At 36.3% G+C, this 18,156-nt stretch overlaps 1 protein-coding gene across 10 annotated transcripts in view; it reads right to left on the reverse strand.

The window, feature by feature from the left end:
* SEC22A (SEC22 homolog A, vesicle trafficking protein) overlaps positions 1-18,156 on the reverse strand; it is a 69,189-nt gene that overhangs the window by 12,835 nt on the left and 38,198 nt on the right. For all 10 annotated transcript variants that reach the window (XM_041760937.1, XM_041760920.1, XM_041760979.1 and 7 more), the window contains 2 exons: positions 14,813-14,928; positions 604-669 (listed from right to left, as the gene is read on the reverse strand). In XM_041760937.1, coding sequence (XP_041616871.1) covers positions 604-669; positions 14,813-14,928 — 182 coding nt within the window. The remainder of the gene's footprint in view (positions 1-603; positions 670-14,812; positions 14,929-18,156) is intronic.

Below are 18,156 nucleotides of genomic sequence, written 5' to 3' on the forward strand. Positions count from 1 at the left end.
TCCATCCTAGTCCTCACTAATAAATACCCGAAAATTCTGCTTCTGCTCTTCTTTTACACTTCTTTCATACTTTCCCAAAAGTATAAAATCCTCATGCTGAAGTATAAGAAGAGCTCTTGGGCTCAGTAATCAATCACCAAAAAATCCAGAAGTAGCCTTTACTGCCACAGGCAGTTGACATACTACCACTGAAACCTGGCACAGAAGAGTGTAAACATTAAGTTCACTGGGCTCTAAGTCCATTCAAAATGGAGATGTAGGGGCACCTAGGAGGCTCAGTCAGTTAAGCATCTGCCTTCAGCTCAGGTCATGATTCCAGGGTCCTGGGATCAAGCCCCACATAGGGCTCCCTGCTCAGCAGGAAGTCTGCTTCTCCCTCCCTCTCTGCTTCTCCCCCTGCTCATGCTCTCTGTGTCTCAAATGAACAAATAAAATCTTTTTTAAAAAATGGAGATGTAGATCATAAAGCTAACAGAGGCTCAAAAGAGAAGCAAAGAACTCAGACATTATTTTTATTTATTTAAATTCCACAAGCAATTATTAGAATTAATACCTGAAACAAACAATAGGAAAATGTTTTTTAAAAAAATGGGGAGAACCTACCTGGTAAAGGCAGGCTGCTGTTCCAAGGAAAAATGCAACAACGTAATTAAAATCTTCACCATCACTCTGCAAAAACAAAATTAAAAGTTACTTTTTTTCTGGTGGAAGCTCATTTCCAAAAAGAATCCATCAGGATAGGATACAATAATGTTTATGCACAAATGGTATGTAAGAATTCTCAAGAGTCCTAAAAGTCCAGGGAGTGTGAGGTACAGAAACACTACCGGCGTTCCTCTATGTTTTGGCCCATCAATTTCATTTTACCCATGTATGAAAGGTGAAATGAAATGAAATCACTTATGTCAAAGGGTTTTAAAATGGTGCCAGGGGCCATGAAGGAGATGGGCCTTTATGCACATCCTCACTGATGAAACCATGAACTCTAAACTGGGCCAAACTACAAATATTCCAAGGACTCTGCCCAAACACCTGCAATTACCTGTGGTAAGAGTCTTTGCTAAGGGGCAGCCTCAGCAACCAATTATACTCAGGCAAGACTAGTTTTCTGCTGCCAACGCCAAACAAAATTCTTTGTAAGCAACACATACAAACTTTTTTTTGTCTTCTTTAAAACCTTAAATTTTGTGCCCTAAAGGGACACAATTTGGGTTGCTATCCAAACTGTGCTCTCCCAGTTGCAATTCAGAGACCCCATATAAATGTTTTTGTTTTATTTTAGCTCTGCCTCTTTTCTTAGTCAACCCAAGAAAAGATGAAAGCCAATGGGAAAGTTTCCACATAAGGTAAAACAAAAACAAAAGCAAAACAAACAAACAAACAAAAACCTCTTTCTCCACTGGAAAAAAAAAAAAAAAAAAGCACAACACTCCAGTGGCCTATAAAGTCAGTCCTGCTCACTAGGATCACTACCTGACTTAAATAAGCATTGACAAAGCTTACTATCAGGGAAGCATATCATTGAATCGTCCAATAAAGTAATTTGACAGGATTTAAAAAAAAACTGAAAAGTTACTGTCCACTAGAGTGTGCTAAATCCCAATGAGAACAGTCACACACTACGAGAAAAATAGCCACCCAGAGGAAAAACAGATACGTCATATACAGAATGTTTTTTTTTCCAATGAAAACTAATGGAAAACTAATAGAAAACCCAAGTTTTTCTATTCTCTCTTGATTCCTCTTACATATCTATATTTAATTTCTTTCAGTGTTTTTTTTTTTTTAATATTTTATTTATTTATTCATGAGAGACACAGAGAGAGAGGCAGAGACACAGGCAGAGGGAGAAGCAGGCTCCATGCACCGGAAGCCCGACAGGGGATTCGATCCCAGGTCTCCAGGATCATGCTCTGGGCCAAAGGCAGGCGCCAAACTGCTGCGCCACCCAGGGATCCCTCTTTCAGTGTTTTTAAAAACTAAAACATATAGCCCAAGCAGGAACATTACATTTGGCCCTTATTTTAGAAAAAATATATTTACACAATGAAAATGTTCACAGGACATGGGAGTGTCTCTCATGATAATATATAGAGAAAATTACTTTTCCATTTGCTATTAGGCAAGAGAACTGATCGTAAAGCAGAGGGAGAATGGCTTAACCTAGCAAGATAATCTTAAAATAGGAACCATTAATCTGTCTGGAATGTGTAGGCTTGTTCTACCTCAGAGGCACAGAAGGTCAACATGAAACCTTCCTAACTTTAATAATTCTAAGACTTTAAGTCCTGCTTGTTTTTTCTTAATCCTTCATTTTTTAAGTGATCATTTTTTCTGATTATAAGAGCTTATGTTGATTATACAAAATTTGGAAAACAGACTGTCACAAAGAAGAAATTCATATTGTCTATAATACCATAACTCCGGGAGGATTCCCACTAACCATTTCATGTATTTCCTTCTGATATTTTCTGTATAAAAATATATGCACATTAAAAAATGGAATTATACTTTTATATAGTTTTTAATACTACACATTATATCATAAACACTTTCTCAAGATACCGAATATTCCTCAAACGCATGATTTGTAGCGATTATTTAACGTTCCACTGTGGGGATATACCATTAATTACCCTACTGGGATATTATTTTTTCCCTTAATTTACAATATCACTTTGTAACTCTCTTAATTGCCTTTGGAACATTTAAGAGCAAGTTCCTGGAGTCAGTCAGACCTGGGTTCAAATCTTTCCTTACTATCTGTATGGTCTTGGACTATTTAACTTCAATTTCCACTTAAAAAAAAAAAGTTGTAGAGATTAAATAACATTTGCAAACACAAAGAACTGTAACTGGCACACAGTAAGTACTCAAAAACATTTACCAACCTCTCTTTCCCTGAGGTCACTGTCTGCATCATTTATCAGATAATCAGATTATCTTCTAGTATTGTTTAAACCCTTACCTTCTCAAGTAGACCCTAACCTTTATTTTTTTTAAATTGAGGTATAATTGACATAAAACATTATATTAGTTTCAAGTGTATGCCATAACAGTTCTATATTTGTATATATTGCAAAAAGATCACCACAATAAATCTAGTTGTCATGTGTCACCATACAAAGTTACAATTTTTTTTCTTGTGATAACTTTAAAATTTACTCTTAGTTACTTTTTTTTTTTTAAAGATTTTATTTATTTATTCATAGACACAGAGAGAGACAGAGACACAGGCAGAGGGAGAAGCAAGCTCCATGCAGGGAGCCCATTGCGGGACTTGATCCCAGGTCTCCAGGATCACACCCCAGGCTGCAGGCGGCGCCAAACCGCTGTGCCACTGGGGCTGCCCCTTAGTTACTTTCAATATACAACACAATATTATTGACTACAGTCACCATGTTGATGTTACATTCCCATATTTATAACTATAAGTTTGTACCTCTTGGCTCCCTTCACCCATTTTGCCCACTCCCCCAATCCCACTCTAACCTTTCTTCAAGGCAGAAAATCAAACTTACTACCTGAATGAAACTGAACGTAGTAGGAATTCAACAAATGCATGTCGAGTTGAGCTTAAAAAAAATATTTGTACTTGCCAAAGACTGCCTATAAATGTATTCTTTGATTCAATAAATATTCATTAAACATTTATGGGCAAGGTATTTTATTACTAGACTTAGGATAGAAGTAAATCCATATGAACTCAAGGAGCTTACTTTCTAATTAAGGAGGCAGATATATTAAGCAACAATTCCCACCCAAAGTGTTAACTGATGGGATAGGTGTGTATACAGCGTACAAAAGGAGACTAGTAGAGATACATCTAATTCTGCCTGGGGTAAAAAAAAGGGTCAGAAATGGTTTGTTCAAGGAAGTAAAGCTTAATCTGGGTCTTGAAGAATGAATTAATAGAAAGGGAGACAAGCTGGGGAGAGAATTCCAGGCAAAGAGAGTAGCACATACAATCAAAGAGGCAAGAGCTTAGGATGACCTCAAGTCTTCTTGTTAAGGCAACATTTGAAAGATACCATTCACTAAATTGGGAATACAGAAGGAAAAGTAGGTTTGAGAGCAGAAAAACTGAGTTCATTCTGGACACGTTATTTTAGAGGGGCCAGTTTGACATCTTAATAATCATATTTCATAGATATTTAAATCAGCTTCAGGAAAGAGTTGAATCTAGAGATCTTACTTTAGTCATCTATTTAAAGAGTTGTTAAATGCCTAGGACAATCAAATGTAAATCTGATTGGCTCCAGATTGGAGAGAGGAAAAGAAACTATAAAGGATATTTAGTCAGTTGTAGAAATTTGAATATGAATTTTTAGATTAGATAATACTGCATTGCTCTTAAAATCTTTGGTGTAATAAAGGTATGATGATTACGTAGGAGAATTCCTGGTCCTTTAAGGCATACATACTAAATAATTCTGAAATAAATTGTGATGATACCTACAATTTTACTTCCACATTATTCAGGGAAAAAAAAGAAAAAAGAAAGAAGGGTAGGTAGGTATACAGATGGGTGCTAATTGTATTGTCTTTAAAATCTTTCTGTAAGTTTGAATTCTTCCAAAATAAAATGCAGTGGAAGGAAAGGGGAATGCAAAAATTTAATGCTATGCAACCACTAAAATGAATGTAATAGATCTCCATATACTTATATAAAATGATCTACATATTGTTAGGTGGGAAAGATGCAAATAAGTATAGAGTATGTTGCCATTTATATAGAAATACTTTGAAAAGAACAACTGCATAAGTAAATATGTATAGCATATGCACATTATCTCCCTAGCAGGATAACCCAGTGGTTGACTTTAAGGAAGAGAAATGGGAAAAGAATGACTTACTGTGACAACAGGCTTTGGAATTACAGGCTTTGAAACTGTAGGCATGTGCATATGCAGGAGGATGTGTGGGTATGTGTACAGATTAACTTTTTTAAAAAAGGCCATCATGAAAATATCCAAAGAGAAGGTAAAGTGTAAAGTTAAGAATATAAAGCCAAGGGCAGAACATCGAAGAATGCCACTATTTAAAGGACAGGTGAAGGAAGAAAGTTTACCAAATAAACTTAGGAATAGGAGTATCAAAGGAAAAAAAAATACAACAGGAGAAAACTGTTTCATGAAAATGAAGGGATAAGAAATTGTTGGGCAGTGTGGGTGGCTCAGCAGTTTAGCGCTGCCTTCAGCCCAGGGTATGATCCTGGAGACCCGAGATCAAGTCCCACATCGGGCTCCCTGCGTGGAGCCTGCCTCTGCCTTTGTCTCTGCCCTGCTCTCTCTCCACACCCCCCCCTCATAAATAAAAAAATCTTAAAAAAAAAAAACTGTCAAGAAGAATAATGTAACATAAACTATTAATAGTAATTGATTTGCTTCTAAGTTCTCTAAAATAAATTTTATTTCTGAAATTAAACAGTCACTTTTAATAGGAAAAACTGAATAGTATGTGAGATGAGGCAGAGAGGTCACATAAGATGAGACCTCAAGAGTGGCTGCAGCATTTGGCAATTGGATACCAGTGAGCTTAATGGTCAGGATTTGGAAGAATGAAGGGCAGAGAAGAGATCACAAGAGATGAAGAGAATAGGGGTGAAGGAGTGGGAACAACAAACAGTATATTCTTTCAAAAATGAGAAGGGAACATACATCAAGAAGGTTTTTTGTTTTTTTTTTAAAGATCGGCACACTACGGCATGTTTATGAGCTTGGAGAAAAGAGCCAGTAGATTGGAAGAGATGAAATGCAGGTGAGGGAACAGCTAGCGGTTGAGGGAAGGTGGGACAGAGGTTCGGAGTGGGAGGGCAAGAACAGAGGGATGAAGGCAGGGGGCAGAGCAGGGAAGGAGGGGGTAGACTAAGGAGTTCAAATAAAAATTTTAAATATGTTACTTTTACCCTTAGGGTAATACTAGGATACCAATATATTGCTTTGAAAACTAACAGAGGGAAAGAACATTTTCTTAAAGGTGAAGATGAAGAGATAAGCACAGGCTTTATATAAAAGCCACACAATGTTTTTGGATGATACCATAAAAATGACTGTAATCATTGGGAAATATTTACTTTTTAATCTTAAGTGGAAGAAAGGGCATAAACTTATATAATGGATATGAAAGTATATGTATGTATTTGTATGTATATGTGTGTGTGTATATACACACACACACGCACACAAATAAAGAGAAAATTTGGAGATGATTTTTATTTTCCTTATACTTTTTCCCTCAACTCTTTAACAATGAGCATAGTATCAGGAAAAATACTTTTATTTCTTTTGAAAGCAAGCAAGCACTGCATCTTAGCATAGATATTATGCCACTAAATAAATCAAAAACTTCTGTTGAGCTTTAATAGGTAGAAATAAATCTATGGGAAATAAAGAACTCAAGGAATAAAAGCAAGTTGATTACTTCTGCTTTGTAGTAGCCATTACAATTTCAAAATCAGAGTCTTAGACTGTTACTACTGAAGTGGTCCTTGAGCCTAGGTAGTCTAAAACCTGTCTCTTGAAGAATAGGAAAATGAAATCCAAGAACATAAAACAACCCATCCAAGGTCACTAAGTCAGTTACTGGCAGATGGGACCCAGGTATCCTGAATCTAGACTAGCATTTCTACTGCTGTATCAGATTCCTCAATTTTTTCCTAATGCACCACATGCAAATTAGTTCTAGACTGGCACCAGTTTAATTAATAATCATTGTCTCAAGGTTGACCATTTAAGGAATACAGGCAATATAAACCTAATGTGATAAAAGCTTCTATATTCATGAGATGTCAGTTCATAATAAACTTATTAACATCTCTAAACTCAGAAGAAAATTAGGAAATGAGTGAAAATAATCTAATTTACATATTACTGTGAACCCTAAATCAAATTTACCAGCTTAAAATAAAACTGCACTCATCCTACAGCTCCCCTAGTTTGAACTTAAATTCCAAAGAAAACATTTCAGTGCTACATCTTTTAATGAATTCCTTGTTATTACTCTAAGAGGCAGTTGTTAATTTAGAAGAAACAAACTTGTACTGCATCTTCAAACAGTGTTAACAATATACAGGAATGTTGATTCATGTGGGTTCTCAAGTTTAAATGTGCCTCAGGCACCAACTTACATACTAGAAGATAAATGTGGCAATCATTTTTAGCATTCAGAAAGGAGTTAAAATTCATGGCCTTAAAAAGGTAAACTTTAATATCAATGCACTGCTCACACTCAGGAAATATATGTATTCTCAGCTAGATCTAAAAATATGATCCACAAATCAATCCTTGGCTCTTCAATCAAGTATTAAAGAAATGCTGAGGGCACTTCCTCTGCACACTGCCTTTCTGCCTCCTCTATGACCACCATGATCCGAGTAACTCCACCACAGTTAACTTTAAAACAGGTAAGTTTAAGTCCCATGCCCTGGAATTTGCACTGGAATTCACACAGCACACCATCTCAAAAAGATCTATTTTTCCTGACCAAAAATTATCTACAGTGACTCTAGAGGTTATTTCTAACACAAAATACAATGATGAACCACAGAGAAGGCTGAAAGTATGTCTTAAATTCAATGGCTTTAGTGAGAATAAAAAGGATCTTTTTCCAGTACAAGTCATCAACAATAATGAAATAGATGCCAATGAGGGAAAAGTAAAAGCAAGAGACCTCAGGTCCCCAGTTCTGTATATATTTTTAGGTTAACCTGGGCTGAAAGGATGTACTTGTTGAAATTAATCTAGTTTGTATCCCTAATCCTATCCTGCTTAAAACTCTAAATTGATCACAGTGTCCTCTGCAGTTTGACATTCCATTCTCTCCTTCTGTTTACCTACTGTCCTTTCCATCCTTTAAGACACAGAATCCTGGGCAGCCCGGGTGGTTTAGTGCCACCTTCAGCCCAAGGCGTGATCCTAGAGTCCTGGGATCAAGTCCCATATTGGGCTCCCTGCATGGAGCCTGGTTCTCCCTCTGCCTGTGTCTCTGCCTCTCTCTCTCTCTCCTCCCTATGTCTCTCATGAATAAATAAAATGTTAAAAAAAAAAAAAAAAAGGAAGACACAGAATCCTTAGAAGGTAGGTATTTCCAACACCACACAGTGCTCCTAATTCATTATTCTTAGAAAAAGACATGGAAAAATATTTCCAAGCATGACTTATCAGAACATTTTCCTCTATATTGATATAAAAATCCCCAATAACTGGAATAGGAAACTCTACTTTTGGTCCAATGAATTTCCAAAAGCAGTGATTCTCATTTAGGTGATTCTCATTTAGAGGATCAGAATTTGCTGGAAAATCTTTTCAAACTATCTACGAGTGACAAACTAACTGTGGACTATATTCCTCCCAACTTTGTACTGATTCCTTGTTCCTGTCTTTAAGTGTCCCCATTTTAGAAACCTCAATTACTGATGAATGTATGTGGAATAGGTCAGGTGGCTATGATAGAACAAAGATTTAAAACAATCTTAAAGGAACCAAGTAACTAAGTGTCCATAGTTTCCAGACAACTAAAAATCCCATTTCAACCAGTTTACAGGTCCTTGGATCAGGTGATAAGGAAACACTGTTGGAATAAATCTAGGACAACAGTGAAAAAGAAAGAATTCCATGTCAACCATTAGAAAGACACATCTCAAAGATACAAGCATCTACTGAGTCCCCAAATTATAATGATCTACTAATTTAAAAAAAAAAGCCCTCTAATTTCTTCCCTACTTGTAAGGTACTCCATGTTTCCTTCATACTCCAGCACCACAGTTTTAAGGAACTGTTTAAAACAATCAAAAAACCTTGAAGCTTCTAGGGGAAACTGGTCTCTAAGAGGCAGTAAGTAAGAAGCTACAAAAACCAGGGAAAGTGCTCGGGCTCCCTTTAACCCCAACAAAAATATTTACCTTTACTCAACTAAAATGTTATTGAAAATCTACCTATTAGGTTGGGTTAACAGAAGTTGTCTTTTTTTTTTCATGCTTAAATAACAGGTGTTACTAAATACTCATTTTATTACTTAAAATCTGAATAATATAGTCATATGGTTCAAAGAGTAAAAATAACATATAAGGCATATACTGTGAAGAGTCTCATTCCTACCCTGCTGCCCATCTGTCCAGTTCCTACTGCATTTTTTAGTTTCTTATTGTTCAAGAGTTTCTTTATACAAATAAATGTAAATTAAAAGATATTATTTTCTCCAATCATCTTTGGTGGGGGTACTTGGGGATGAGCTGAGAGGGACTAGTGGGTACAGGGTTAGAGGGTCTCCACTGGCTTTCTCAAAATGGTCACTATTCTCAAAGGGCACAAAAGTCTACACCTGACATCAAAACATGAATCACATTCCCAGGTTCCACCCAGGCTGGGACACTGACATCCCCTCCTGGCCCGCGTGAAGGGGAAAGCTCAGCTGTTCCATGAGAAGAGAAAGCCAATCCACCATTTCCTAGGAGCTGGGTGGGTACAAGGAGCTATACTTTAACTGCTAAGTGGAGCCACACCTAATGAAAACCAAAGGCTGGAGAAGGCTCCTCCCTTCCCGCTCTTTCTTTTAATGTTGATGGGTGGTATGAATGTGTGTGTTTCAATTAATAGATTTTTATCCTTAGAACAGGTTTATGGAAAATTAAGCAGAGAGTGTACTGCAGAATTCCTACATACCTGGCTCTTTCCCTGTTCACAGTTTCCTCATTAACATTTTACATTAATGTGGTCCATTCGTTACAACGGATGAGCCAACAGTGACACATCATTAACTGAAGCCCACAGTTTACATTAGGGTTCACTCTTTGTATTGTACATTCTCTGGGTTTTGACAAACGTAGAATAACATAACCACCATTACAGTAACACACTGAATAGTTTCACTGCCCTAAATTCCATGGAGCATGGGATTTCATCCCGTTCTACCTCCCTCCATAGTACTGGCAACTACTCATCCTTTTACTTACTGTCTCTATTATATAGTTTTGCCTTCCCCAGAATGTCATATAATTAGAATCATGTAAGTATGCAGTTTTCTCAGGCTTCTCTCATTAAATAATGTGCACTTAAGGTTTTGCCATGTCTTTTTTGGCTTGAGAGATTTCTTTTTATTACTGAAAATACTCCATTGTACAGCTTGCCAGTTTGTTTATTCTTTTACCCTTTGAAGGACATCCTAGTTGCTTCTAGTTTTTTGAAATTACGAGTAAAGCAGATATAAACATTCATGTGCAGGTTTTTGTGTGGACATAAATTTCCTACTCGTTTAAGCAAATATACCTAGAAGCCTGACTGCTGGATCATACAGACAGCCAAATTGTCTTCTAAAGCACCTGAGCCATTCTGCACTCCCACCAGCATTGAATGAAGAGTTCGTATTTACATATCCTCACTAAACATTTGGTTTTGTCAGTGTTTTGGATTTTGCCATTCTAATAGGAGTTTAGTGTTATGTTATTGTTTTAATTTGTAATTCCTTAGTGACATATGATGTTGGATATCTTTTCTTTTTTTTTTTAAGACTTTATTTATTCATGAGAGACAGAGACAGAGACAGACAGGCTCCAGGCAGACAGCCTGATGTGGGACTCGATCCCGGGACTCCAGGATCATGCCCTGGGCCAAAGACAGGTGCTAAACCGCTGAGCCACCCAGGCATCCCCTGGATATCTTTTCATGTGCTCATCTGCCACCTGTATATCTACCGTGGTGTGGTGTCTGTTCCATTCTTTCGTCTAATTTTTAATTGCATTATTTGTGCTCCTGAGTTTTAGTTCTGTGTATGCTTTGGACATGAGCCCTTTGTCAGACCCGTTCTGCAAATATTTTCTCTTAATCTCTTTCATTCTCTTAATGCTTTTCATTCTCTTAATGCCCTTCACAGAACAAAAGTTTTTAAACTTTCACGGATCAGGGAAGCCCTAGTGGCTCAGCAGTTTAGCGTCGCCTTCAGCCCAGGGTGTGATCCTGGAGTCCCGGAATCGAGTCCCACATCGGGCTCCCTTCATGGAGCCTGCTTCTCCCTCAGCCTGTGTCTCTGCCTCTCTCTCTTTCTCTTTGTGTCTCTCATGAATAAATAAAATCTTTTAAAAAAATGAAAAAAAAAAAACAAAACCTTTCACGGATATTTTTGATGTATCTAAAAAGTCATCATGAAACCCAAGATCATCTTAGTTTTCTCCTGTTAGGTTTTTTAAGTTTTATATCTTACATTCAAGTCTGTGATCCATTTTGAGCTAAGTTTTTTTTATTAAATGTATAAAATCTGTGTCTAGATTTATTATTATTATTTGCATGTGGATGTCTAGCTATTTTAGCACCATTTGTTGAAAAGATTATTCTTCCTCCACTGAATTGCTTTTGTTCCTTTGTCAAAGATTGACTATACTTGTGGGTGTACTTCTGGGCAACTCCAGTCTGTTCTATTGATCTGTCTATTGTTTTGCCAGTCACACTGTCTTAATTATTACAGGTTGACAAGTCTTGAAGTTGGGTAGTAGCAGTCCTTCGATTTCCTTCTCCTCAGTATTGTGTTGGCTATTCTGAGTCTTTTGCCTTTCCGTACAGGATCACTTAGTCTATATCTACTAAATAACTTTCTGGGATTTTGGCTGGGGTTGTGTTGAATCTACAGATCAAATTGGGAAGAAGTGACATCTTAACAATACTGAATGTCTATCCATTTATTTAAATCTTTCTCTTATCAGAGTTTTATAGTTTTTCTCATACAGATCTTATATGTATTGTGTTAGATTTATTAAGTGCCTCATTTTTGGAGATGCTAATATAAATAGTATTGCTTTTTAAATTTCAAATTTCAATTGTTCCTTGCTGATATTAAGTAACTTTTATATATTTACTCTGGATCCTGTGACCATGCTATAATCATTATGAGTTCTAGGAATCTGTCAATTTTGAGGATTTTCTACATAATCAGAATATCTATGAATAAAGACAGTAGTGTTCCTTTTCCCCCCAATCTGTATGCCTTCTGTTTTCTTGTCTTAACTGCATTAACTAGGTTTCCCAGTACAATGTTGACTAGGAATGATTAGAGGGAAATCTTTGTCTTGTTCCTGTTCTTAGGGAGAAAGCATCTAGTTTCTCATCAAGTTTGGTATTAGCTATAGGGTTTCTGTCGATGTTCTTTATCAAACTGAGGGAGCTCCCCTTTATTCCTAGTTTGTGATGGGTTCATGAATACGTATTGGACTTTGTCAAATGCTTTTTCTCCATCCACAGATATGTTCATATGATTTTTCTTCTTTAGCCTGCTGATGTAATGGATTACATTAACTACTTGTCCAGTGTTGCACCAGCCTTGCATATGTGGAATAAAATCCCCCTTGTCTGTGGTATATAATTCTTTTTATACATCATTGGATTCAATTTGCTAATATCTTGTTGAGTTTTCCATCTGTGTTCATGAGTTACATTGGTCTGTGATGTCTTTTTAAAGTAGCAATAGGCTGAGAAATCTCAGAGCCATCAGTTAGTTACATGTAAGTAGTAATCAGTTTAATTCGATTATTATTCTTCTGAAACCTAAACAACAACTTCGATGAGGCAGAAGCAAAGACATTACTGCTCAGAGGGAAAACATGAAACACTCAGGAATTGAGGCAGGCATCAGCCAGTTGTAGCAGCTCAAAAGCATGAAAAGATAATAGTTTATACTACTTTCCTTATTTTTTTAAGATTATTTATTTATTCATGAGAGATGAGAGAGAGGCAGAGACACAGGCAGAGGGAGAAGCAGGCTCCATGCAGGGAGCCTGATGTGGGACTCGATCCTGGGTCTCCAGGATCAGGCCCCAGGCCAAAGGCAAATGCTCAACCGCTGAGCCACCCAGGCATCCCTATTTTCCTTATTTTGAAGTTGTGAATCAGAGGAGGGGGAAGCAAAGATCAATCCAGGAAGATGAGGGATAAGATATCTGAGTGCCTGAAAGAAATCATTTTCTTTAATAGGTTTTGTTGAGATACAACAGCCTTGCCTGACTTTTAACTTAAAAGTAATGGGGGTCTAAGCTCCCGGTTCCACATGTGGTCAGTCTTCTGAGTCAGGGATGGTAAGTCTCTGCAACACAAAAACTTCTCTCTACTCAGATATGCTCCCTCCCCTTATTTATTAATTTGGTAATTTCAAACAACCTGAGAATTTTTTTAACCACAAAAAACCATCTTCACAATTTTTGCCAACTCCAAATACTAATTATGCCATTACTTACTTAATAAATTATATAAAGTTGGCTTTTTATCAAAATTAATTTTAAAAGGAAAATTTTATATCTCTATCATTAATCTTACCAAATACAGATACTACACATTAACATACACTAAATATACAACTCTTAAATTAAAAATGTTTCTTCCTCTACCACTTAAAGTCATCCACTGTACAACTAGTGGTAAATATGCCCCATACTTGGAAAATACTCATCAAATCCAGCCTTCTTCATTTTATAAGTAATGATATTGAGGACTAGAGAGTAAAGTGAGCTATTCAAGGTCACAGAGCTAATCAGGAGCTGAGATGGAGCCAACCCTCTCTCTCTTTCCTCCACAAAAACCATCTCTTCACACACCTATACTACTGATCTTTCCACTACATCAAGTTAAAAAAAAAAAAAAAAAAAAAAAAAGGAAGAGGCTATCCTATTTATTAACTTTTCCAATCAGCTTTCTCCAAATTGCTTTTTCTTTTTGGCAGGTTGTCTAGGTTGTCTAACTGGCTCAAAACTGAACTCCTGCTGAAATAAAGCTGACCTGGCTAGGGAATAGGGACAGGAACACCAAAGGACAGTAGCCAGCTGTCCTAGGTCTCAAAGGGAAGAGGGGCTTTAACTGGGGGGTTTAAGAGGTTTGAAAAATGAAACTGAGAAGTCCTGAGAAGCTCTGCCTACCTACTCAAAGGGACAGCTTAACTGCCTGGAACCTGTGATTTCCTCTGCTATTGGCTTCAAACAGCTGAGGACATTCAGAGGGTACTCAGAATGGTACTAAGTGTTCCCCAAACTAACAAGCAATTTTAAAAAAGAATACAAGGTATGCTAAGTGGGTTTTTATGAATGGTATTCTGAGCTTAATGCTGACCAAAAACAGAGAACTAATTTACATGTGGAAGTATCAGGAAAAAAAAAAAAACTTCAGAGAAAGTGAGTACAAACAAAGGTAAAGAAAACTATCCAGTCTGAAATGTGCTTAACTTTAAGAAAGAAAGAGAAAAAGTTAGAATATTCTGACAGCCACGGTCTCTGGAAAAAATTCTACTGGAAAACAAAGTAGTTGGCAATATCTGAAAACAATAAGGGTTTCAGGTAGTCACCAACAAAAAGGAAAAAGAACAGATAACAAAGTGGAAATACACAGAACTGGGACAAAAACCTGCCTTTAAATGCCTTCTTTCTTCCATTCCTTTCTGTCCACTAGGATCCTTTTAGATCCAGCTCACCCCTCCTCCACAAAGCCTCTTTCTCCTATCCTTCTTACACTGACTATTCTTCTTTCAAACTCTACGTACTTGGCAATTATTCATGTGCTGCTTTGCCCCCTCCCAATTCAATCTGGGCTCTGTGTTGTGCTCATGTCAGAAATATCTTGAGAGTACCTATAAACAGAGCCTCCTGCAGAGCAAACAGTAAATAAATACGTGCTAATTGAGTCAAAGAAGCCAACTAGAAATCACTGTTCTTAGAGGAAGAGGAGACTAGGGTAGTTTGAGCACACACCGTAAATTGTACTATACCCAAATCAATTCAAATCAATTGAGTAACAAGTAGAATCAACAGGCATAGTCACTTGAAATTGCAAAAACAGCACAGTACCTGCAAAACACTTTCTATGGCATGAAAACCTCGAATTAAATTCAGAGCTCCACATAAAAGACTGAGGATAAAAGCCACAATCCCTGACAGAGTTGCTGGTTCCAGTCGCAGGTGAGCTGGAAAATAAAAGAAATGGTTAGAAATGAGTATCACTATCTTACATCAATACCTAAAATTATGTAAAATGAAATACACTGCTTAATTTAAATGGGTCAAACACGGATTAATCTTCATAAAGCTATTTATTAATATATTAGGAACAATTTTTTTAAAATGCAAAACGATGACATGTCAGCTTCACTGCCCTGAACTCAAGCTCAATTAACTTCTTTTTCTCTACATTTTTAACAAAGACATCTCACTTGCACTTGGGGTATAGAGTGCTAAGGAGTGCTCACATCTGGCAGTAAGTCATGTAGAAAAAAACCTTACTGCTTAAATAGGTCTACCATTTGCAAGGAGTTGCAAATATAAGCAAAGGTGACTTTGCCTGAAAAATCATTGCATAATTCCTACTTTTTCTGAAAAATGCTTAGATAACACTTTTAAGGACGAACATAGCTTGCTTTTTTTTTTTTTTTTTTTAAGCAAAACTCCCTTATTTGGGTTCCAGGGCTATAAATACCATGGGATATATGTGAAAGCTTCTATATAATCACCAATCTGAACTTTACAATAGAATAGTCGTATGTATGGCTATGAAGTTCCTGATCTCTGAAGACCACCTGAAGAACACTACAAATGATAAAACACTAGCTGAAGAAGGGACCACTTCATCTTCACGAATGGATTCTGTTATCTGTGGGCTTCAGTAGGGTAAGATATTTAGTTATGCAATAGTTTCACTTTATCATCATCTTGGGCTTAACAGAATTAACAACTGAGTCTAAATGAAAATACAAAATGAAATAATCTAGACCTCAAAAAGAGACAGAGGGAAAGAGGGGGCAACAGAACCACAGTTAGATCATTTTATTTAAATCGCTGAAGTGTAAAAGCCCTAACAATGAAGCTAATGAGGTAGAACATTAATATAAGGAAAGGCTTAAATCTCTGCAACTTATGTTCAGCCATTACAGCAGAAAAGCTTCCCTAAATAGTTACAGAAACACAAAACCCTACATATCATAAAAAAGTATTTGTTCTTCAAGTTCAGAAGAAAATGCTAAGATGGGATAATATTTTCTTAAATTTCTTCTGTGCCCAAGCTGATTACTTGGTCTCTCAATTTCCTTGAGGTTTTAATATGAAAACAAAAATTTAAATATCTTTGTAAAGTATTAATACCAAATTTTTAATCAGTAGAAAAAAACCTTCACAATCTATCCAACTAGTCTAGTAATTAGTCGTGTTTTGTATCCCCTGTCCATCCCTCCCCACACCCTCTCAGTAGTAGGGAAAAACTGGCCTCTAATAAAAAAGGAATCCTTAATATGGGCCTCAAGGATAAAACTACCTGACAACTGAACAGATTACATAAATCATACTTCTAAAGTATACAAGTTTACCTTATGAAAAAGCCCAAATAATATTCTGTATTATAACTAAAGAAAAAAATCTTAGCTGTTTATGGACAAGTATGGCCATTCTGAATGGAAAAATATTACCATTTTAAGGTGTTGACCAATGCCTATTTAAGAAATAAATGACTATATTAAATATTAAGTTTCTAATATTTATCTCTTGGCCTTGGAACACTCTCTTTATAATTAATTATAGTATACCACTTACTATTTACTATTAAAATTATTTCAAAATGACCCAAAATATTTTTAAAAGCATGAAAGCAAATGACAAGCCTCTTTTAACAAAGACAAGGCATGTATTATGCTGAAGAACAGGATGGAGCTGTGCCAAATCACTGTGGGAAAGAAATTCTCAAGTAAAGATTCACCCACTCCCACCCTATCTTCTTCCCTAGGACCTGTGGGAATGGTTACCAAGAGAAAACTCCATCTGCATACAACATGAGGGTGACACTCCCTAAGGACAATTTCTCATGTTAGCAACTGAACAAGATATTTAAATCACATTTTAACGTATTATGCGATATCTCCTTTCTATTTTAGTAAAACATATTTTAGATTCATTGTTATCCACAAATGCTCACTTCACACTTCAATTTGGCACCATGGTAGGTACTAGTAGGTATAGAGTGGATTTGGAAAAATAATAAATGAAAGGCAATTTTTTTTTTAGGAAGAAAAAAAGTTACTGAATTCTAAGTAGTGTCATCTGGTCAGTTGTTGTTTTGTTTTTGCTATAACTGTCTTTTGCTACAATGCCTTTTCTTTAATTACTCTCCTTGAGCCCAATAATGGGTCATGACAAAATTAAACTTTTTATGAGCCAATGATTAATGAAGTTTACAAAAGCTCCTAAGAAGTAAGAGTAAACCTTTTGGAACCAAAGGGTTATTGCTTATAGGGAATTAATATACTCACTTAGCAAATACTTTTTAGCATGATTCTGTGTAAAATATTGTGCTTCAGAAAATACAAAGAATTATTTGCACAATCTGCTCTCAAGATACTTCTAGTCTTTTGAAGGGAAACAGACAGATAAGCATTCTAAACTAAAATAGTTAAGGAATTCTGAAGAAGAAAGAAGAAAGGTAATTAGGGGGAAGGTGGTGATACAGGAGTGGTAAGAAAACCAGGGAAGATATTTAAAGATGGGTTAAAATTTAGATAGGTAAAAATTGGAAAAACTACATTTCATACATTTCATGCAGAGAAAAGAATGTGAGCCTGGAGGTAGAAATGAGATGCAAATATTAAGAGCATAAACAACAACTACTACTACTACCTCCGCTAATCCTACTAACAGTGGCTGTTCTCAATGTACCAGGCACAAGGGCTTATATACATGATCTCGTTTCACCCGAGAACCCAGTGCAGGAGGCACTATAATTATCCCTATCTTTTCAAATGAAACTAAGGTATACAGAAACTAAGTAATTTGTCCAAAGTAAATGAACTAGGATTTAAACCCAGGTAGCCTGACACTAGAACTCATATTCTTAACCACTTTCCCACTGGACATTAATATTGGTTTTGTTTGGCTTAAAAGGATGTTTATGAAGAGTAGGAAGAAATAAGGTCAGGAATGGGAGTTGAAGCAAATTAACAAACAGTTGGAAATATTAGGCTAAAAATTATGAACAAGTTAGTGGAGAAACACTGAAAAGCAAGAGACCAATATGATTAAAGCTATGCTTAAGGAATATTAAGGTTTTAAAGAGATTAAAAGCAGGAAGACAATATTTTCTCAGTGCTTTCTTCATAGGTACACTTTGTCCCATTTATCCCTCAAAATATGGTACTTCATAAGGCAGGAATGAC

This window comes from Vulpes lagopus, chromosome 1, assembly GCF_018345385.1.
Source record: "Vulpes lagopus strain Blue_001 chromosome 1, ASM1834538v1, whole genome shotgun sequence".
NCBI lineage: Eukaryota > Metazoa > Chordata > Mammalia > Carnivora > Canidae > Vulpes > Vulpes lagopus.